Here is a 22,115-nt window from a genome sequence, read left to right on the forward strand (position 1 = left end):
TCACATACTATTTGAATGTTTTTAACCATATAAACCATTCTAAAACACAACCATCACAGCAAACTCTGTAAAACTTGGAAGAAAAAAAAATGGCGAGATAAACAAGCCAGCCTCCTCACCTTTTTGAGTAAAACATTTTCATCCCCTCATCCTTCAAAAAACCTCAACAAAATGGTTCAAAAATGTAACCTTTATTGAAAAAGGTCAAAATTGTGACTTTACTTCTTCAAAACTAAAATAAAATAACATGTTCAAATACATATTTTAGAACAGTAATAGTAAAGTAATGATATAAATAATAAAGGCAAAAAAGTATTTTTTGAGGGGCCATTCTTGCACTCCCCCTATCTCGACATCCCACTCCCACCAAGAGGGCACGCCCCACAGTTTAAATAATCTGGCTCTAAAAATACATATAGAAAAACATTGAAACGTGCCACCTCAGAACTTTTTTGTTATATTTGGTCAGTGTAAGTATTTGTTGTCATCTTATACTTGGTACCATCTTTCATTTACAACCTTTAATGCCACAAAACTTACTCCACTTAGCACCTTGGGGTCCCCAGGGTGATGCCTTTTTTAGCATGAATATAATGAAACAGTTTATATAGCATTAGAAAGTTAACTGCACTTCCTGGACTAGGAGACCTGGAGTTTGAAACATCTAATCCAAAGCTGTTACTGAGCTCCTACGAGGCCTTTAACGTGTAGATGAAAACAACGCCACAGTTTTTCACTGACAGTGATGATGCTGATAATGTGCAGGAATAAGTGACTCCAATACTTTAATTATCTCTAAGTTTGATGGTTCCAAAGCAGTCGTGTCCAGGCCCAACATCTGAGAAACCACCATTCGGAAATCCACCAACTATAGAAAGCAGAGAATACGTTTCACGTCACGTAAAAGGCATTAAATGAGCAACATTTCATATCACGATAGATACAATGACAGAAATTTGGAGTAGAAATTATATCATAAAATGTGATGGTCTGGCCTTTTTACTTTGATTTAAGACAGCCTTATTAGAGCCGAAATGTTGCAAGACCCAAATTGTTATTAAAAAACAAAAGTGTAATAAAACCAAAAATCTAATAATGTAACAAAAGTGCTCAGCCCAAAATGTAAAAACGTTTTGCGTTATTACATTATGGGACAGGCAAAAGATTTTTCCTCTAATAGTGTAATAATTTTATTGCATATTATATATATATATATATATATATATATACAGTATATATATATATATATATATATATATATATATATATATATATATATATATATATATATATATATATGGAGAACCTTTTGGTAAAAAAATTTTCTTACCTTCATATATAATGGAAAAAAGTTTTTACGTTTTGGGCTCGTTTTTACCAGTTGTAACATTTTGGATTTTATTAACATTTTGGGTGTTGCTACATATCATTCTATAACAAGCCTACATAAAAAAAAACTGTAATAATAAAGTTGTTTTCTAGCTGACCTTTGACATTCTCTTCTCAAATATAAGACTGATTATATCAATAAAGGGATTTTGTATTGATTATTCTGGCCTTACGTCTCTGTGCTGCTCAGACAGCTGAGCCAGGTTCTGTTTGAGGCTGTAAAGCTGCTGCTGGTCTTCCCTGCTGGTCTTCTCCTGGTTCTGTAGGTCTGAGCTCATGGTGTTCAGCTTCTTCTCAACTTTAACCTTCCCATCCTCCAGCTGCTCCAGCTTCTTGCTCTGCTCCTGCATGCTCTGACTCTGTTCCAAGACTTTCAGCTTTGTGTATTAGAAACAGCAGAAACCAGAGAGGGTGAAACAGGAGGGACTTTATTTAAATACTGTATCTCATTTAAAAATAATTTTAATACATTATCAGCGTGTAGGTTTTGTTTTAGAGCAGTGGTTCCCAAACTTTCCACAGTCCCTTCAGACTTTTAACCTGAAGCCATGTACCCCCTACTGCTGCACACTTAAAGAACATGATGATGTAATGTCATATACAGTGGAGCCCTACAGTAAAATTTGTTTCTAAATTTTACCAATCTTGTTTAAGAATAATATATCAAAATAAAAAAAGAATAATAATCTGTAAGCACACAAGGAAACATCTTATTTAGAAATATCACTCCATTTATTTAATTAATTATCCTAATGGAATTTATAGTGAGAAACAAATCTCTTTTATTTTGGAAAAAAAAAGAACCAAAAACTTGTTGATTGAACATATATAACAGTATACAACATATTCATATTTTCACTACAACTTTAATGAGAAGGGTGAGGTGAGTCTTTAATCATTCTCCATGCAAAGACTTGGTCTAAAATATTTGGTTTTTATGTTATTTGTCAAAGCTGAAAATCCACTTTCACACGTGTACATGGTAGCAAAGGGAAACAAGCACGTTCCACTGGCGCAAAGCAATGAAGCTCTCGCCATATTTGTGCTTTTTTTGGATGATATTGTTTCTCTGTTACCACTAGACTACAGTCTTACAGAGGCCATTGTGTAATTTGTGGCAATGCATGGAGGCCCCTGACTACTGGTCTATCTACAGTATATATAGTTTTCAATGTTGTCATGTCACGTATCCCCATGACAATTTGCGTACCCCTGGGTAAGGCTGTGCAATTAATCAATTTCGATTATTACACTTCACGATTACATAAATAACAAATAATACATTTTAATTTTTGGGGGTACGGGATGGCACTACAGGGGGTACTTGAGAAAAAGAGTGGAAAATTAACAAATGAAAGCATTTAAATTTGGAGGTTCATGTTTATTTTTAGTTGATAAATGATAAACATAATAATGATGATGATGGAAATGATCTTGATTAGAACATAAACTGAAGATACAAGGTCAGTCTTGGTCCCACACCAGGTAGGAGATGATCATTTATAAAAAACTATTCATGAGACACTAAATACAGTTTCATTCCACTTATTTTATAAAATTAGATTCTTTAAAATGTGCGTTTATCACTTATTCGTGCTCTATAGTTGTTTTATTCACAGTTTTCTGAGCAAAATGCTGTAGTCGGACAAAATGGGTACTTAGATTCAGAAGGGAAAAGAAAGGGGGTACTGGAGCCAAAAAAATGTTTGAGAACCACTGGTTTAATGTACGTGCATGCATGTTCCTCCGCCCCTCTCCAACATGAGGAATGTTGTTGCTAGCGATCTTGAAACATGGCAGGAGAAACGCATTAAATACGCTTGGTAAACAAGCAAGGCAAGTCAAATACTTCATTTTAGTGTTTGTAGGATTTTATTTATGTTTATAGAATATATTTTACATTGTTTTGTACAAAAATAAATAACTTTTTGGTTGACAAATACTTGTATGAATAATCGTGATGTCAATTATGACTAAAATATTTGTGATTATAATTTGTCCTGTAATCAAGCAGCCCTATACCTGGGGGTACCCGTACCCCACTTTGGGAGTAGGTTTTAGAGATAACTTGCTGCATGAGATGATTGAATAGAAAACATTCATTTCATGTGGTGAAATTCCCTCTGAAGGGGCTTTGGGTAAAAAGCCTCCTTCCTTCTACCTGGAGCTCATTGGTGTGTGTGAGTTGGTTCTTCAGCTCAGTGTTGGACTGCTTGGTGACCTTCAGCTCTCCTTGCAGACGCTCCAGTTTCTTCTTGAGCCTCCTAACCTCCACGTTGGCGTCGTCTCTTTCTACAGACAGCACCGACTGACTCCTCCTCACATCCTCCAGCTCTGAAACTTTCTTCCTCAACAACTGGATATGAAGTTCTTTGCTCTCCAGTTGGTCCTTCTGTAGCTTTACCTAAAAGTAAATTGGAGCTTAGATCAATTATTTGTCACTACTTTGCAGGTGCTTTTTGTGGGAGTTGTTACTTTTCTCTGTAGGGTGTAAGTCAGACTTTTACTCTCCAGTAAAGACGTTCCTTCCTGTTTGATGAGCTGCTCTGCACGTGACAGGATGAGCTTTAGTTTCATGTTGAAGTCCAGATCTAGAGCAATGCTCTCAACCTTCATTGTCTCAGAGAGCTGTTCCAGAAACTCCTCGTACTGTTGAAAATGTCGCCTTGTTACGAGTATCTGTCACTAAAACAGAAACCAATAGTCCCATTGTTGGGTGCTGCACTCACATGCTGCCTGTTGTGCTGCAGCCTGTCACGGTGCACGTCTGCACTCAGTAATTCCGTCTCCACACTACGCAGCCTCTCTCTCAGCTCCTGGAGTTGCTGTTCTGCTAGATGAGCTCTCTGTTCAGTGCTGTGTTGGAGAACTGTCTGCTGACTCAGCTCCTCAGTGGCTTTATACAGCTTAGCCTCAAAGTCTGGTAGAATCTAAAAAAAAACAACAATACAATGGCTCAGGGCCATACACAATCCATTTTCATATCAAGTGACCCGGACCTGCAAAATCAAGAGAAGAAAGAACAATTTTATAATTTTTGTACTGTGTATGAACAATTGGTAACACTATTATTGTTATAATAAGTCTTATATATGAGAAGCTAGAAAACAACTTTATCATTGCAGTTTTTGGAAACACTATACTTGAAGTTTTACACATAAGGCTGACATTACGCTGTCATTATTATGACATGACACCTGTCATAAGCATGAAACCTAACCGAAATGCCAACATAGCTCCAGAAGTGTCATAATTTAGCAAACGACACTTAAAGTTTTTTGTTTTTTTTAGCAATATTTGGTCAAAAATCCATAATCATCTTTGAGCATATTGTATTCAGTGAACAGTTGTCAGTGAATCTCATCTCCTTCTCCTGGCCCTGTGAATGAAGTTTATAAATCCAGGAGCGTGAAGCTAGATGTCAGCCAATCAGAGATCTTTCTACAAACACGTGTGCTCCATGAGTTGTTTTGGGCGTTACTATTGGCTGCTTGAGTGATAACAGGCACGTTCACGCACCATCAGTAGTACAAGTGTAATAATGGACCTTCCAGCAGGAGTCTCAATCGTGTCTTTAGACACAACAGTTACACGGCAAAGCAAGAGGAAAAGGGCCGACCGAGGTGGAGAAGCAACAGTTTAAAGCACACACATTTTGAGGAGGAACAGACCGCTTTGCGTCGGGATAAATTGTGTGTAAACCAAAGAAAAGCTTATTCAAGGTGAAATCATTTCACTTTAAAGTTAATACATTAAACATTAAAATCTCCACTAACACAAGATAAAGACCCTACATTTGTCACTAGTCTCTATTGAGAAAAAAGACAGTAAGAGGGTTCACAAAGGACACCGATAAGGGAGGCTAAGTTTTGGTTTCAAAACCGAGCGGCGAGATGATTCTAAAAACTGCAGCTTTAAGCGTTGTTCGCTAAATTAGGACACCTTTGGAGCTATGTTGCCATTTTTGGGTTATGTGGAGGGATCTAATGGGGTTAGGGTTAGGGGTTATGATTACAAAGGGTTAGGGTAATATAGACACTTAATGACAGCCTTTATGACACCTTATTCATGCTAATGACAGGTGTCATGTCATATTAATGACAGCGTAATGTCAGCTTCATGTATAAAACTTCAAGGAAAGTGTTACCCAATTTGTGATTAAAAAGGCCGGCATTCATGAGCAGAGAAAAACTAATATATATTTACACAAATCCTGTTTTGTCTGTAGTTTTTCCTTAGAACCAATATCTCTAACAGGCCAAATCAGATGCTGGGGCGGCCAAATTCTGCCCGCGGGCCTTGAGTTTGACACCTATGCTTTAGCTATTTCAGTGGTTTTTGAAGAATTAGATAAATGATAAAGAAAGCGTTTTTAAAACAGGTGTATTTTCTGCTTGACAAAACTCTATAGTTTCACCTTATTGCAGAGGTTGTCCACGTTGTGTAAAATATCTTCCTCTCTGGGCAGAATGACTTGCTCAGACTTCCTCTGCAGGAGCTCGGCCACCTTCTGTCGAAACTTGTGTAGTTTCCCCTCAGTGATGTGTGTTTTTCTCTCGAGCTCCTCCACCTGATTCTCCAAACACTTGGACTCTTTCCTGGCTGCTTCAATCACTCTCAGGCTGGCGTCCAGCCTTTCCATCAGCATCTGCTTTTCCCTCTCTACACTCCTCCTGCTCACGGAAAGATCCTCCATTGCCTGAAAGTCACACACTTAACATGGTCATGACACAAGAGCAGGGGACTACATTTCATTCGTCACAAATTGTCTTTAGCCCACAGGACTTTATAACGGCAGGGGATCTAAAACTGTCGTAATCAAACAAGAATTCCCCCTCTACCTTGTCACCGAAGCTGGCTGCCTATCCTCTATTATTGTTATCTAATAAAGAAAAGGACTAAGTGTACTTCCTCCTATTGGAAGTCTATCCTATTTTTGGTCTCTGAGTAGTCTCGCTATAGTTTTGTGGGATTGATATTAAGACCCATCCAATATAGGCCGAAGCTGGAAACAACTCTTTTTTACAACAGCATGAGTTAGCCCACCCCGGGCACCCCTATTAAGAGGATACCAAGGGCAGGCTCACTTACCAGAGGCCAAGAAGTGTGTCCTCCACTCAGGCGCCGTCTCAGATGTGGGTGTTTGCAGGCGGTTAATTTAATCAAGTAGGCTTCTTAATAGTTAATGAATTTTTATTATAGATTTACAAAAATTAAAAGTCAATCAAAAAAGTTTCAAAATATCAAAGTCTTAAACTATCAGCCGATAGACAAAGAAGGGGGTTTCATGAACAACTAGAATGTCCGTGTAAGAGAAGCCCCCGAACACAATATATCAGTGGTATACATAGCCTGAAGCATGGCGTGATAATATGTCATAATAGATGATCTGACCACATAAGCGAATAGAAAAATTGGACAAAAGTTCACACAGATGTCATGGCCCAGCTGGCGTAACAGGTGTTCACAAAGGGTGGTTTCCATACTAGTTGTTGTTGTATGTGGTTAACACTTGATACATAACAAGGCGTTGTCTTCCTGTTAAGTAAAGTGTGACTTCTTACACCTAAAGTGTGACTTCTTACACCTTGAGGTGATGGTTTTAGCACCTTCTGTGGGAAACAGGTGTTGTTTTGGGTATTACTTAACAACATTTACTTTGCAGCTGTGTCTTTACAAAAAGCAGTAAACAGGTGTGACGTGTCAGAACAGGCTAATAGCTGTAATGGTTAAATAAGCATTTCTTTTGCAGAATAATGAATGAATGATTAATACACACCATACAACACAAATAAAACCAATCAGTACTAAAACCACAACAGGAGAAGCCTGCAGTATAATCAGTAGTTTCAATTACATTTTTTCAATTACAATTATGTCTTCAATTATCCATGTGCAATTACAAATCAGTTATGATTTCCATGACTGGCATTTTTTCCATTTCCAATTAAATTTATTATTTTTCCCCTGAAAGTCAATTACAATTACATTCTCAATTACGAGATTTCAAATTCAATTAATCACAATTAAGGAGCCTTTCATAAATATGAGCTTTTTTTTCCGTCAATGATCCTGAAGAGACGTGACAGGTTGTCGGAAAACTTGATGTGAAACCTATTTTAATCATTGTTAACCACCTGCTGTATGTGTAAGCCATTAAACTGTAGCATGATTTCCCAGTTTTGCATTTGATTAACTTGTAATTGACAGTTTTCATAGAATTTCCATCCCAATTACAATTACAAAGTCAATTATTTGAACTCGGTTACAATTCAATTACAGTTACAACAGCAACATATTTAATCAAATACAATTACAAATATCATTATGTCGTAATTGCAATCAATTATCAGTTGCGCAATTACAATTAGAATTGACCCCAACCCTGCCAGAAATCCTACATAGTTGACATTATAAGGTATAACCCTAAGCAGAATTACCACAGTGAAAACACAGAGTACATTTACCATCATCTGTTACCATTAGGTCGACTAAACCAAAGGGTTGTTGTTGGATTCTTAAACTAAATATGAAAGGCCTCAATTTGATAAAATAAAAATATGGAATCCATTGTGACTTGTGTGTAAAAGTCTATAGAGTTTAAAGTAGGTGGTGGCTATCAGTACATAATATGTGTCAATAGACCAGCAGTCTATCCGTACGCAGCACCCCTCATTGGCCAGTTTTGATCACGTGATAGCTGCACCACGTGACTTAAAGTTCTGTCAGGTTTTTTTTAGCTCATACGTATTTTTAGTTACCCCGCTATACCTTTTATTTTAGTCCTAACCCTAACCCTAACCAAGGAAATACTGTAATTTTTTAAAAAAATTTTTGTATATGTATTTTTAAAGGTCAAATTTGCCAGCTTAAATATGTTAAAATGAAAAAAATATATATGTCAAAAGTGGGATTTGAACCCACAGCAGCGAAGGAAGAATCCTAGAATGAGGGAGCTTAGACCACTCGTCCATCCTGACACAGTCAAGCACTCAGGCACATTATGTCACGATGAGCTGTTGGTGAGGACCCAAATGCAGGGAAAGATGGAGGCAGGATGCAGGAATACCGTTCTTGGAACCAGTCCATGTTTATTTCAAAATACAAAATACAAAATCCAAACTTAAATCCAAAAACAGGGGAGTAGGAACAGGGAGCAAGACCAGAAACACGGAAGGAGACAACTAACCTGACATCATACACACACAATGATCCCGCAGCCATACTGTGTCCAGACACTCAGCTAAATAGTGGAGGAGGCCTGATTGGGAATGGGCCACACCTGGGTGAAAACACGAGGGAGCTAATCATTCACCAGCCAAGCACACAGACATCACTGAGGGGTGGAGCCACAAACAGGAATCCCTGAAACACAGACGAGAGTTAACACAAACCAAATAAACAAAGACACAACATAACCCCCCCCTTAAGGAGCGGGTTCCAAACGCTCCAAAAACAAAACCTAACCACCCAAACACCAAACCAGGGTGGGTGGACGGGGGCCAGGAGGAGGGTCGAAACCAAGCTCAGGCAGCCTCCCATGAGGCGGAGCCGGCGAAGCAGGGGACCAGGAGTCCGGCGGCCTCCCATGAGGCGGAGCCGGCGCAGCAGGGGACCAAGAGTCCGGCGGCCTCCCATGAGGCGGAGCCGGCGAAGCAGGGGACCAAGAGTCCGGCGGCCTCCCATGAGGCGGAGCCGGCGAAGCAGGGGACCAAGAGTCCGGCGGCCTCCCATGAGGCGGAGCCGGCGAAGCAGGGGACCAAGAGTCTGGCGGCCTCCCATGAGGCGGAGCCGGCAAAGCAGGGGACCAAGAGTCCGGCGGCCTCCCATGAGCAGGGGACCAAGAGTCCGGCGGCCTCCCATGAGGCGGAGCCGGAGAGGCAGACGGGAAGACCTCCGGCGAAGAGGGCTCAGACGAGGCAGGCGGGGAGACCTCCGGCGAAGAGGGCTCAGACGAGGCAGGCGGGGAGACCTCCGGCGAAGAGGGCTCAGACGAGGCAGGCGGGGAGACCTCCGGCGAAGAGGGCTCAGACGAGGCAGGCGGGGAGACCTCCAGCGAAGAGGGCTCAGACGGGACAGGCGGGAAGACCTCCGGCGGGCCGGGCTCAGACGGGACAGGCGGGAAGACCTCCGGCGGGCCGGGCTCAGACGGGACAGGCGGGAAGACCTCCGGCGGGCCGGGCTCAGACGGGACAGGCGGGAAGACCTCCGGCGGGCCGGGCTCAGACGGGACAGGCGGGAAGACCTCCGGCGGGCCGGGCTCAGACAGGACAGGAAAGCGGGGAGCCGGCACTGGCGGCGACGTTGGCGGCCTGGTGCGGGGAGCCGGCACTGGCGGCGACGTTGGCGGCCTGGTGCGGGGAGCCGGCACTGGCGGCGACGTTGGCGGCCTGGTGCGGGGAGCCGGCACTGGCGGCGACGTTGGCGGCCTGGTGCGGGGAGCCGGCACTGGCGGCGACGTTGGCGGCCTGGTGCGGGGAGCCGGCACTGGCGGCGACGTTGGCGGCCTGGTGCGGGGAGCCGGCACTGGCGGCGACGTTGGCGGCCTGGTGCGGGGAGCCGGCACTGGCGGCAGGGCAGGCGGCGGCCGGGTGCGTTGAGCCGGGACTGGCGGCAGGGCAGGCGGCGGCCGGGTGCGTTGAGCCGGGACTGGCGGCAGGGCAGGCGGCAGGGCAGGCGGCGGCCGGGTGCGTGGAGCCGGGACTGGAACGCTAGCCTGACAGCTAGGGGACACAGGAACGCTAGCCTGGGAGCTAGGAGACACAGGAACGCTAGCCTGGGAGCTAGGAGACACAGGAACGCTAGCCTGGGAGCTAGGAGACACAGGAACGCTAGCCTGGGAGCTAGGAGACACAGGAACGCTAGCCTGGGAGCTAGGAGACACAGGAACGCTAGCCTGGGAGCTAGGAGACACAGGAACGCTAGCCTGGGAGCTAGGAGACACAGGAACGCTAGCCTGGGAGCTAGGAGACACAGGAACGCTAGCCTGGGAGCTAGGAGACACAGGAACGCTAGCCTGGGAGCTAGGAGAAACAGGAACGCTAGCCTGAGAGCAAGGTAAAACAGGGACGCTAGCCTGAGAGCTAGGAGAAACAGGGACGAGAGTTAACACAAACCAAATAAACAAAGACACAACACATTAGGCTTATGTAGAAAAGGTCCGGCAACATCATCTTTCGTACAGATACACTGCCGCCATATAGATACGTATTACGTACTAGGAGACACTTCCTTTAAAGTACAAAGTGTCTATTTGTACGGTTGCCGTACGGACAACCCCGGTGCTATTGGTAAGGTTACCAAAGTACACGTACGTAGCATTTTAGAGTTAGGGCTAGGTTATAACCTAATATCACAACAATTTTTAGGACTAGGGTTAGGTTTATGGTTAGGTTTAGGGTTGGGGCTAGGTTATAACCCAATATCGCAATAATTTTTAGGATCAGGGTTAGGTTTATGTTTAGGTTTAGGGTTGGGGCTAGGTTATAACCCAATATCGCAACAATTGTAAGGGTTAAGGTTAGGTTTAGGGTAAGATTTAGTCTTAGTCACCGACCTAAACTGACCAATGACTGACCTATCACGTGCCCTAAACTGGCCAAACAGGGGCGCTGCGTACGGATAGAATGTCGGTATATTGATACGGCAATTGTACGGATAGCCACTGCTTTAAAAGTATGTATACGTACCACTTTGAGTGAGTGAAGAGCTTCAGCACTGCTGGCAGACTTCCTCCTCTCCTGGTCCAGTTCAGTCTCCAGCCTCACCACTGTCTCCCTACTGGCTCTGCAGTCCACCTCACAGGACCTCACACTCTCCTCCAGGACTGCAATCCTCATCCTTAGTCTCTCCTTCTCATTGCGCTGCTCATCAAAAGTTAAAAGCTCAGTATTCTAACAGAACAATTGTTCCATAACAACAATGGTAATTTAGCTTTGATAATATTATGATTTAGTGCAACTAATCCTACCTCATCAGAGTTTTCCATTCCCTCCATGATTAGAAAAGTTTCTATCTTGGATCAAGTGGACAATCAGTGGATAGTTATGCTTGTTTTAAGTTTCCAAGCAACATCAAACAGTGACACTACCAAGTTCAGCCACAGAGAGCGCTGTAGTAAAGCAAAACGAATTCTAGCACAGCACTGTCATTTACTATACTGTATAACATTATACTGCATAACATTGTTTTTACTTAAGTCTCAAATCAAAGCAATATCATTAACAGTTATTGATATATGGCTATTTAAGACCAAAATTGAGAAAATGGTTTTGTTAAAAATGTGTGAACAAATGGCTAAATTCTCACAAAATGGGATTCAATCCCGTTAGTGCCTCAGAAATACTGAGTTTATTATTATTATTATTATTATTATTATTATTATTATTATTATTATTATTATTATTATTATTATTTATTTTTTGTTATAACCAAGTGGTGCTTCAATAAGTCAGTCAATAACCAAAATACAGGATTTGTATATATACATGTATGAATTGTTTATTACTAAGTTAAAGACATCTAAGGAAAAAATCTAAATATAATACATGATTTTTTTAAAGTTGTCTTTTGGTTATTGATTGATTTATTGAGGCGTCACTTGGTTATTACAAAAATAAATAATAATAATAATAATAATAATAATAATAATAATAATAATAATAATAATAAACTCACGTGTGTGTCTTGAGTATTTCGGAAGCACTAAAGGGGTTGAATCAATATATGTATACAAAACTTAAATTTGTTATTACTATGTCCTGATCACTGCTCTCTGAAATGTCATGTGGATTACTTCAGGGCAAATGATTAATATTATTTTACGTTATATTACATTATATAACTAAGTTAGTTAATACATGGTAGTTCCACACCCAATATATTACATAACAACATTAATAATAAATACTATGCCACCAAATATCAATTATTTTATTCCAAAATGATATAAATAGCAATTGGACAAGAAAATAGATAAACAAAAATAAAAACAAGCAGTCACTCAGAGAATATCGTCACAGTCTGCGTGATTTGGGAAAGGTTTGTAGAAATTTGAAAAACTAAATAACACAGGTAAATCTGCTCTCTGACAGTCGCTCCGTGAGGTGACAGGAAATGAGGTCACACCGGAAGTGAGGTGAAACCCCGAGGGTTGGCAAACAGCTAACACATGAGCTAACATTGCTGTCAGTGTCCTCAGACTCACATGGAGCCATCAAACTTAACTTCACGAGTAAAGTTCAACTAACCTCAAAGTCACTGAAGTATCGTGTTTATCTGTGAGTTTTACGGTTTTTCGGGGAACTCTCTTTTACTGTGCAATGGTAAGTTAGCAATACCTTTACATTCATAACTGTGTTTAAAGTACATCCACTAACAGTGAGACAGTGGTTCACATGTTCAGTTTTAGTTCATAACACTCACTGTTTGTGTTCACAACTTCTAATCCTGACTACATTGTCAGGCTACTGGTCAAGGTCAGACCATAGACCACCTCATACTGGTTCCAGTCTCTTCATGTGAGCTGAGCATCAGTTAATATCAAATGTGCAGAATGAGTCTACAATACAAGTTTTTTATTTCAGAGATTCTCTGTCAGTTCATCTGTTATGTGTTTTTCAGCACGTAATGATGTGTTTTTGTCTTCATAATGAATCCATTAGCTACACTAAAACAGTCACAGTAGCAACTACAAAGCTTTTATACTTTCAGTAAAGTCATGGTTTCTTGTGCAAATGTCAAATGAAAATAAATAAATTTCATTAGTAGGATGGTTTGTAGATATGAGGGATTGGATTTATTTTACCAACCAGTGGTTGTCTCGTATGACTTGGATATAACTTTGTTTCTGTTTTGTTTGTGCATTTCATGTAATTGTATTAAGTTTTTTTTTTTTTTTTTTTTTTTTTGTAGTTGTTACTGTAGTGGTATGGGACATTTTAATATAAACTAGGGGCTGTACTGTGCAGTAGTTTTCATTAAATACCTGGAATAGATTTTAGTATTTTGATGTGCTGGAACAGATATCTACTAGGGATGTAACGATTCACTCAACTCCCGATACGATTCACGATACTGGGTTCACGATACCATTCTCTCACGATTTATTTTACAAAATGGGACTGTAGAGAAATGACTGAAAAATATTCTTTATTTTTTTCGGGAAAAAACGAGAAAATACTGTACTATTTTCCTTTTATTTTTCATTGTCAAAAGAATCCCTTGATAAACTATTCAAAACAATGCAATTTAACTAAAAATAAATTCTAAATGAAATTAATAAAGGAATAATACAAATGAAGAAGAAGCTTATTAATTTAAATTATGGCTCTACAGTAAACAATGCAAAACTGCATAATAGTTCTTTTTCTTTTTAAAAGTGCAACTGAAAATGTATTTTGTGCCTTAACAATTGGACTTTAAAAAAACAGTCATTGTACTATATTTACATCAGATATTTGTTTTGACCAGCAGAGGGCGCTGGTAACCCAGTGTTCGGTTGGCATCCAGCTATTCTAGCATTGAAGAAGAGATGCTACGCGCTAGCAGACAGAGCTAATAGAAAAACCTGACTTTTACAGATATTCGCGTAATATTACAGATATTCTTTTGGTGCTAAAGGGTAAGGAATCATTTATGAACATGTTTAAGAGTAGTAGGCAATTCCGCCCACTGCCTAGGTTTCGGGACAAGAAAAGGATAAATACATAGATAGCGCCCTCTGTTGTTTATAAAAAGTACTGCAATTCAATTTTCAGGCAATCGATATAAACCGTGATACCTATGAATCGATTTTTAACTGCCTTACGATTAATCGTTACATCCCTAATATCTACATTATTAAATGTAGTTTAACTGCATTATTTAAAGGTTGGTACAGTGGAAATGTGTTAAATATATGATTTGCTCAATGGACTGTCATTTTCTGATGATCTTTTTAGGGTAAATAGATAAATCGCTGAAATTGAGTGACTGACGAGCAATATTGTTTTCACAGTAGGGCTGGGATAAACAATCATTTTTTAAATAATCTAGCGATTATTTTTTCAATGCATCGATTAATCTACCGATTAATTTTTCCAGTTCAATTTGACTCGATTTGATTATCGATTATCTCCACATTAATTGGCTAAAAGTAATTTATGCATGTTGATTTACATATCTAAAATAATAATTAAAAAAAACAAGAATTCCTTAACATTGCAATATATGTTTATTGCTCTTCAACTCAAAATTCCGAAATGAAGTTCAGTAAGAATATAAAAGTACAAAATAATGCATTCAGAGTCAGAGGTAGTATTCAATAAAAAAACTAAAAAGGCAGTGGGAGCCAGCAGCCTGTCATGGTGTAGTTCCTGAACCAACAGAATTTAAGATTTTTGTTGAAAACACACAGGCCTAGCTTACTGAAAAAAGTGCATCTTTTAATTCTTCATTCACATGAAAATAACAACAACTTAAAATAATGTTAATGTTTAATGTTCATTTAGAAAATATAATTATAATAAAGATGATGATGTAAATGATCTTGATTAGAACATGAACTGAAAATACAAGGTTCAGTCTTGGTCCAAGGAGGGAGATGACATGAAATGATAAAAACTATAGAAATAAATCATTCAGGAGCCACTAAATTCTGTTTTTTTCCACTTATTTACAACTCTTTAAAATGTGTGTTATCACTCATTCATTCCATCATTATTCTCTATATTAAAGTTTGGGAACCACTGGTGTAGAACAACTTCTCACCCTGACTCAGGAAAAGACCAAAGCTTTTTTTGTTGATATTTTAATGGTGAGAGCCATTTGATGTCGTGCACTGGTTGTAAGGAGAATGTGTTTTTTCACTCTTGGCTCGGTGCTTGTGTGCGTGTGCTGCCACTGATGTCACGGCGGGTGTTTCTTTCCTCCTTGTCGCGTTGACGTGCTGCCGTCCGGTCACACCCAGGATAAAGGGCGAAAGTTACGGGGAACAGCTACCTTTGTTGAACGAGTGCGTGCTTTCACTGCCTTGCACTTTTGAAACTCGGAGGAGCCTCTCGCTTTAATTGTTCTCCGGCGCCGCCATCTTTGTTTTGGTCAGACGACGCATCGGCGCGCGTATTTTGCGTCAACGTAATTTTTGCGTCAGCGTCATCGATTACTTCGACACTTTGTCCCAGCCCTATTTCAAAGTTGTTTATTTACTTATGTTTGTTTATTTATTTCTGTATGTTCTGTTTTTTGCTGTTCCTTTTTTTCATAATGCTGCTGGAAATGTTGTTTTCCTGAGGGAGCCTTCCCAAGGGATCAATAAAGTTCTATCTAATCTAATCTAATCTATCTATCTCTATTTAGGGATAAACACTTCTATGCATCCGTTAGGGGACACACACTGCATCCCTCAACTAATTGCTTAAAAATTTTTAAAATAAACTTTTGAGCATTTTTTTTTCTCAAACAAATGATTTTTGATTTATTGATCTATGAGGCCTACACTATGTTTGTATGTGATAAAAAATGTAAATCAATCTTCTCCAGCAGCTTTAATAATAGTAGGCACTTCATGATATCCTTTTAAAACAGAATTGACTAAACTACCTGTGCTGTATAACAAAGTGGTAATACAATTTGCAGACTTGTTGTTTTTCTGATTTTTATCCGACGTTCAATTCGAAACGAGACATTAGAGTGAAACGCTTTAATTTCTGTACAATCACAGACACGATGTGTCCTGTCAAACCCTTGATAGTCAGATTAATTTGCTGTAATGCAGTAAATGCAGACAGAAAAATGATCATGCTATAACAAGAATCCAGTTGATTGTATGATTCATTGTCAATCGGCTTTCGTCCCACATTTAACTGTTTTGCTTCTTTACTTTTTGAGCAAAGTGCATTTTTAGAAGATTTAGACCAATAACAAAAAAAGCCAGTATGAACATCAACAAAACATAATGGAAACCATCTTTTTCTTTTTCCCTGCAGTTTGCTGGTTTTTAAATCTGTGGACGATGTTTCTGAGGACACTCTGGTGCAGATTTGGAGCCCAAGGATCAACAGAAAGTAGACCTGCTTCTGTTTTTGCTGCATGCATATTCACTCAGTCATCTCAATCACACAGGTGTGAGTCCAAACCCAGGATTTCATCTGATCCATGGATCCTTTCCAGGACCTTTCATTCAAACTCTCCACATCCACACCACAAAGAACATGTTTTGCCTCTTTTTGGGAGATTTAAAAGTTCTTTTTGTGTGATGTCAGCTAAATCTGAAATGCAGACTAGAAGAGGATGTTTTTATTCAACCAACATTGTAAAGACTGTGTTAAAATCTGGTTTAAAACCAGTAATGGTGTCTGGAAAAAGACCCCCCAAAGGACCACGAACAAAGCAACCATCACGAGTCAATCAGCCATCCCAGAAGGAAGACCAGGTGACTCAAACAGTCCACTGGTCAGACTTTTATCATCCAGCACCATGTCTTTGTGTTTAATGATTAAATCATCTGTTTTCTAGGACATGATGCAATGCATTGCCTTTGCTACAGCCGATCAATATCATTTGCCCACACTCTGCCATGACTTAGTAGACCAAGGCTTTCATGAGGTGGATTTGCCAAGAGGTTTGACTCAACAATATACACACATTACATATATTCAAATATGTTGCATAGAGTTTAACTGAAAATTGTGTCTTTTTTCAGATGCCTCTAATGTGCTGCTGATCAGCACAGACATGGCTGCAAAACCTGAGGACAGTGCACTAATGTTCTTCTTCAGGTAGAAATAAATGAAATACTTTAGTTTCAACAGGATTGTTTAACCTGAAGCTACACAGGCCTGTTTTTTTTATTTGAAGCAGAGAAAATCAGTGAACAATGGTATTGGTTCAGATCTGTGTAAGAAAGGAAATTACTATTAAGTTATTTTCTGATTGTAAACAAAACAACAAAAAAAACCTTCTCTCTGTGTAACTCTTGTCCAAATGTGATATTTTAGGGAAGGCTCCGTGGTTTTCTGGAATGTGGAGGAGAAAACGGTAAGGATCTCTTTTTGGCACCAGTTTGACAAATTCATCGTTAGTTGTTTTCAGTTTTCTAATCCAGAAGTTCTCAAACTTATTTGATCCATTAACCCCTTACAAGGGAGCCCCCCATAATCAATTAAACACAATGTATTTGTACCTCTATATGCAATTGGAATAATCTATTCTTTGAATTTTTCACCTGAACTATTTAAGATCTTACCTGAGCTAGTCATGTGTTTAATGTATTACCAAGAAACAAAATGTGCACATTTATTGGAAAAAAAATATTGAGGTATGTTTTTGCATGATTTCATATCCATTGAAGCAGCCATTGCACTTCAGTGATACAGCAGTTTAAAAATGTCCAGTGTTCATTTACTGTACATGGAAATAATCTTTTATTGGTGCATTACAACATGAATAATAGTTTTTTTAAAATTAATAATATATCCCAGACCTCCAAGTAGGGCTGGGCGATATGGCCTTTTATAAATACCGCGATATTTTTAGGCCATGTCACGATACACAATATATATCTCGATATTTTGCATTACCCTTGAATTAACACTTTGATGCACAAAATCACACCAGTATGATGATTCTATATGTCTACATTAAAACATTCTTGATCATACTGCATTAATATGCCAATTTTAAACTTTCATGCAAAAAAGGGGATATCACAACTAAGTCAAAGTTGACATAACTGTATTTATTAAACAGTGAGTGGCTCAAACATAAAATTGTCAACAGAAAGTGCACGTTCTGTGCAAAATTGTCACAGAGACATTTCAAAACAAGACATTAGTGCAGGATGCAACTCACATGGCATTTCAAAACACAAAATTAAAGTGCACTTTTTGTACATAATGCCACTACAATATTTTAAAACAAATAGTGCCCTTTTGTGCATGTTGTCATTAAGATGATGTAGCCAATTGTACATTTACTGTTGGTTAATAAATTTTTTCTCTGAGATTAGTTTCTAGGTTCAAGTGTGAGTTGGGAATGATTACTAAGATGTGCAGAGAATAGACAGACAATTTGTTGTTTATAGAAAATAAGTACCATGGATTTATTATATTACAGAAAATAATAATAAACAAAAGTGGTCTCAAAACAGACTCCAGTTCACCCGCTGGGATTTAGCTCAGTTCATAAGGCGTCACAGCCTGGGGAAAAAAAATAGTTCCACTCAAACGAAAAATGAAGTCAGTCCTACCACCCTGGTAGGACTGAAGTTCGTTGGGTTGGTCCACTGGAAGAGAACCTAATTAAATAAAGTTGATCCTATCACCCTGGTAGGATTGAAGTTCATGCGTTCCTGGTAAGAGGATCGGTGCGGCGGTCCTACCGCTCTGGTAGACCTGCAGTTCACCGTCCACTACGTCATCTCCGTGGGTAGTTCACCATCTTTAGATCCATGGGGGGTTTAAAAAACCTGGCCGATGCAATCTGAGTCGCCTATACAAAGTCCTCCGTTCTGCTGCCGATCGCTCCTTTTGTCAGGTGCAAGGCACAACCGCTGGTCTGCACAGTTAGTAAAGTGCTGTCTGCTGAGCACCGGGTGTGCGTGCTACCGTTCATATGCTGCGTTTTCAGCTGCTGCTTGATCGTTTCCCGTATTCAAGCCTTCTCCTCCCGTATCTCATGCTTCCTGTTTATACTAGGATACTGGTCTGTGATTGGCTGGCGTGTGTGCGTGTGGATGAGTGACGTCAGTGCAGTCTATTAGTGCGGTGAAATAATATTGTATATAAATAACTGAAGAGTAGATGTTATAATAAATTTACTTCTGCTAAATATAATATAATTAAATAATATAAATATAATACATTTCTTTATGACGTGGGTTACAATGACATTTCAAAAAAAATCAAAAAAAAAAAAAAAAAAAAGTCCGCGAGTTTAACGGTATGGTCATTTTCAACACCGCACAGACTACAAGCTGCGATATATCGAGTGTATTCGATATATCGCCCAGCTCTACCTCCAAGCTATAACTCGAGGACCCTTTGGAAACCTGTGCTCTAAATGATTCCCAACCAGGGATACATGTACCCAAAGGGGTACAGGAGTGTATTGCGTGGGTTACTCCAAAACAGTTGTTAATCATTTTCAAAATGATAGGAAAATGTTCCTAGTTTCCTTTTCTGCAAATTTTTTTGACACATTTTCCTCAAACTAACATTACTATTGCTTAATAAAATATTGTCTTTTCTTGTAATTTAGTAGTAGTAGTAAAAACAGGACTAATTTATGCTGTAGAGGTCATTTAATCCCACTTCTGACAATAGGAGACGATAATTACCGGTAGTTAATCTATATTTTATAAACGAGACAGTATTTAGTTACTGTTGAAGTATTCATATGAAAGTTGCATTATTATTATTTTTCAAATACACTTATTATTTTGAGTTTGTGGTTTAATCCTTAGGGAACCAATGTTAAAACACAGAAGAAGATATTAAGAGGATTTCACCTGATTTGACAAAAATGCAAAGGTGTACGTGGGACAAACAAAAGGTTGGGAACCTCTGCTTTTAAACAACATGGGCATTGTACCTTAAACTTGTATAAAATCCTCTTCTTCTCAGTTTGAATGTATGAACTTGTTTTTATCTAGGTTTACTAGTCCTGCACTCATTCGTCAGCAATATTCTCTAAAGTTGTTCTAATGCCATTAAAGATGTTGTAATTAATTGAGGTTGGATTAGGAAAAGTCAAGGGGTTCTGATTTACATAGGGGAAGTGTTGCCCTTTCCACTTTTGAAACCTCTACTTTATGGTTGTTGTTGTTTATTTTCTTTTTTTTACTGCTATACCACAATAATTAAGTTATTTTTCTCTACAGCTCAAAAAAGCTTTACGGATACTAGAACATCATGAAATCCAGCCTTATGAAGTAGCGTTAGTCCATTGGGAAAATGAGGAGATCAGCTACACTATTGGACAGTATGGACATCTTAACTCTTTACTGTGCAGTACTCAGACGGTTTATGTTTTTACACTCGTCTTACTGTTTATTCTTGTCTCTGTCAGGGGAAATACAAAGCTGGAGCGTGGCAACTTCATGTTGAGTGATGAGATCGATGACCAAGAAGCTGTGCTGGAGAAATTTGCCTTTTCAAATGCCCTGTGTTTGTCTGGTGAGGGTGTCCTTTTTAAATCGACTCTTGTTTACATTAACTGTCAGCTTTACTCTAATCTTGCCTCTTGATTTCATTCCAGTGAAGTTGGCAATCTGGGAGGTCTTCTTAGACAACTTTGTGGAGTCGATTCAATCTATTCCAGAGGTACGATAATCCACGATCGACAATAAAATAATAATAACTCAAAAAGCAAACCAAAAATAAAATAAGAAAACAACTCATGATATAGAAAAAAACAAAGATAAAGTAAATTTTTATATAGTAATACTATTTTCCTTGTTATTCCCCAAAGACGCTAAGATCTGGAAAAAGAGTTAAATTATCCTCTGCAGAGGTCATGCAGAAAATAGGAGAGCTTTTCACATTAAGGTAAATGTATTTATCTCCAAATAGCTGGAGAGACTACACACAGCATGTCCATTAATTAGTTTACACCAAGTCAAAGCTGAGACTTTTTTTTACTTTGAAGATTAAAGTCATTTATCCTGTTGTTTAGAGAGGAAGTAACAGTTGTATGTTTGAATCCTGCTCTCACAGACACTGTATAAACCTGAGGTCCGACCTGCTCCTCACTCCCGATTTCTACTGGGACCGAGAAAACTTGGAAAAACTCTACGATAAAACATGCCAGTTCCTCAGCATCAATCGAAGAGTCAATGTAAACAAAACAATATTCCAAACCTTTTGGATGAATGAAATCAAAGCAGTCTGACCTGCCTTTTCCTCAATCATCATTCGTTGGTTGTAAATGTTTCAGGTTGTGAATGAGAAGCTGGAACACTGTACGCAGCTCACAGACCTGATGAGGAGTCACTTAAGTGAAAAGCACAGCTTACGGTTGGAGTGGATGATCGTCTTTCTCATTACTATTGAGGTAAAACCTGGTTAAAGGTTGTTTCATATTTAATAATGCTGCGTTTTTTGTCATCGTAGAAGAAGACTTGGGCCATGCTCTTTATTTTAAGGGTGCATCTTCCCATTTGTCTTGTAGGTTTTGTTTGAACTTTCAAAGATGATCTTCTAAGGACATCAAACAGGATGCAAAAGAAGAACCCACCTCAGTAACTGGTGATCATTGTGAAAGTCATTGGGCATTTTTTGTTTTTTTACATAATTTATTTGCAGAAAAAGAAAATTAATAGCAAATATTTGTTATTAAATGAATCATTATTTGCAAATGTTTTTTTTATTCATGAGTTGATAATTGTGATAAGTCTAAAGATGTTGCTTTTGTCATAGGTGTTATCCAGAAACTGATTTGAGGTTTAGCCACAGCCTGGATACTCGGTTACAATAAATGTTTTATTTATGCATTTTTTTTAATCATAATTGTGTTTTTTCAAAATGAACATCTGCAGAAATGTACATTCATTTGTCATTTAAAGAAAATATTCGTCATAAGATACTGGTAAATGTAAAAAATGTTGGAAAATTGACGTGAAAGGATAAATGATGTAAAACAAAAGCTTGTAATGGTTTAATCTTAGTGTGGTAACAACAATTTGAGGAATGCATTAAAAACAGTAAACAAAATAATATTGCAGTTTATTTTATTTGACATGTAAAACA

The 22,115-nt window shown here is 38.9% G+C and overlaps 2 protein-coding genes across 3 annotated transcripts; one reads left to right on the forward strand and one right to left on the reverse strand.

Annotated features, from left to right (window-relative positions):
- Positions 1-733: 733 nt before the first annotated feature.
- Positions 734-11,468, reverse strand: ccdc170 (coiled-coil domain containing 170). Its single transcript, XM_028437985.1, has 8 exons — positions 11,360-11,468; positions 11,079-11,252; positions 5,807-6,088; positions 4,119-4,319; positions 3,865-4,038; positions 3,551-3,793; positions 1,563-1,766; positions 734-868 (listed from the first exon to the last, which is right to left on the reverse strand). Exons 1-8 carry the CDS (start codon positions 11,384-11,386, stop codon positions 734-736), a joined length of 1,440 nt encoding a protein of 479 aa, XP_028293786.1. The 5' UTR covers positions 11,387-11,468.
- A 1,061-nt stretch (positions 11,469-12,529) lies between these two features.
- On the forward strand, positions 12,530-22,023 carry rmnd1 (required for meiotic nuclear division 1 homolog). Of its 2 annotated transcripts, none has more exons than XM_028437880.1 (12): positions 12,530-12,713; positions 16,356-16,801; positions 16,885-16,990; positions 17,072-17,147; positions 17,367-17,406; positions 20,249-20,349; positions 20,437-20,543; positions 20,626-20,690; positions 20,839-20,915; positions 21,084-21,204; positions 21,304-21,420; positions 21,538-22,021. In XM_028437880.1, exons 2-12 carry the CDS (start codon positions 16,382-16,384, stop codon positions 21,568-21,570), a joined length of 1,263 nt encoding a protein of 420 aa, XP_028293681.1. In that variant the 5' UTR covers positions 12,530-12,713; positions 16,356-16,381; the 3' UTR covers positions 21,571-22,021. The 2 variants fall into 2 exon arrangements, with proteins under 2 accessions (XP_028293681.1, XP_028293682.1); XM_028437881.1 differs by having other exon boundaries at positions 12,544-12,668; positions 21,538-22,023.
- The last annotated feature ends 92 nt before the right edge of the window (positions 22,024-22,115 follow it).

The sequence above is a fragment of the Gouania willdenowi genome, chromosome 22 (assembly GCF_900634775.1).
Source record: "Gouania willdenowi chromosome 22, fGouWil2.1, whole genome shotgun sequence".
NCBI classification, from domain to species: domain Eukaryota; kingdom Metazoa; phylum Chordata; class Actinopteri; order Blenniiformes; family Gobiesocidae; genus Gouania; species Gouania willdenowi.

What these genes read in the sequence shown, in the direction of transcription:
- ccdc170 (XM_028437985.1), bottom strand. Translation starts at nt 11,386, where the DNA reads ATGGAGGGAATGGAAAACTCTGATGAG. An exon ending in GAATGGAAAACTCTGATGAG is followed by an intron (nt 11,253 to 11,359) that starts GTAGGATTAGTT and finishes TTTGATGAGCAG; the next exon opens with CGCAATGAGAAGGAGAGACT. An exon ending in TGCAGCACAACAGGCAGCAT is followed by an intron (nt 4,039 to 4,118) that starts GTGAGTGCAGCA and finishes CATTTTCAACAG; the next exon opens with TACGAGGAGTTTCTGGAACA.
- rmnd1 (XM_028437880.1), top strand. Translation starts at nt 16,382, where the DNA reads ATGTTTCTGAGGACACTCTGGTGCAGATTTGGAGCCCAAGGATCAACA. An exon ending in CGATTCAATCTATTCCAGAG is followed by an intron (nt 20,691 to 20,838) that starts GTACGATAATCC and finishes TATTCCCCAAAG; the next exon opens with ACGCTAAGATCTGGAAAAAG. An exon ending in GGAGAGCTTTTCACATTAAG is followed by an intron (nt 20,916 to 21,083) that starts GTAAATGTATTT and finishes CTGCTCTCACAG; the next exon opens with ACACTGTATAAACCTGAGGT.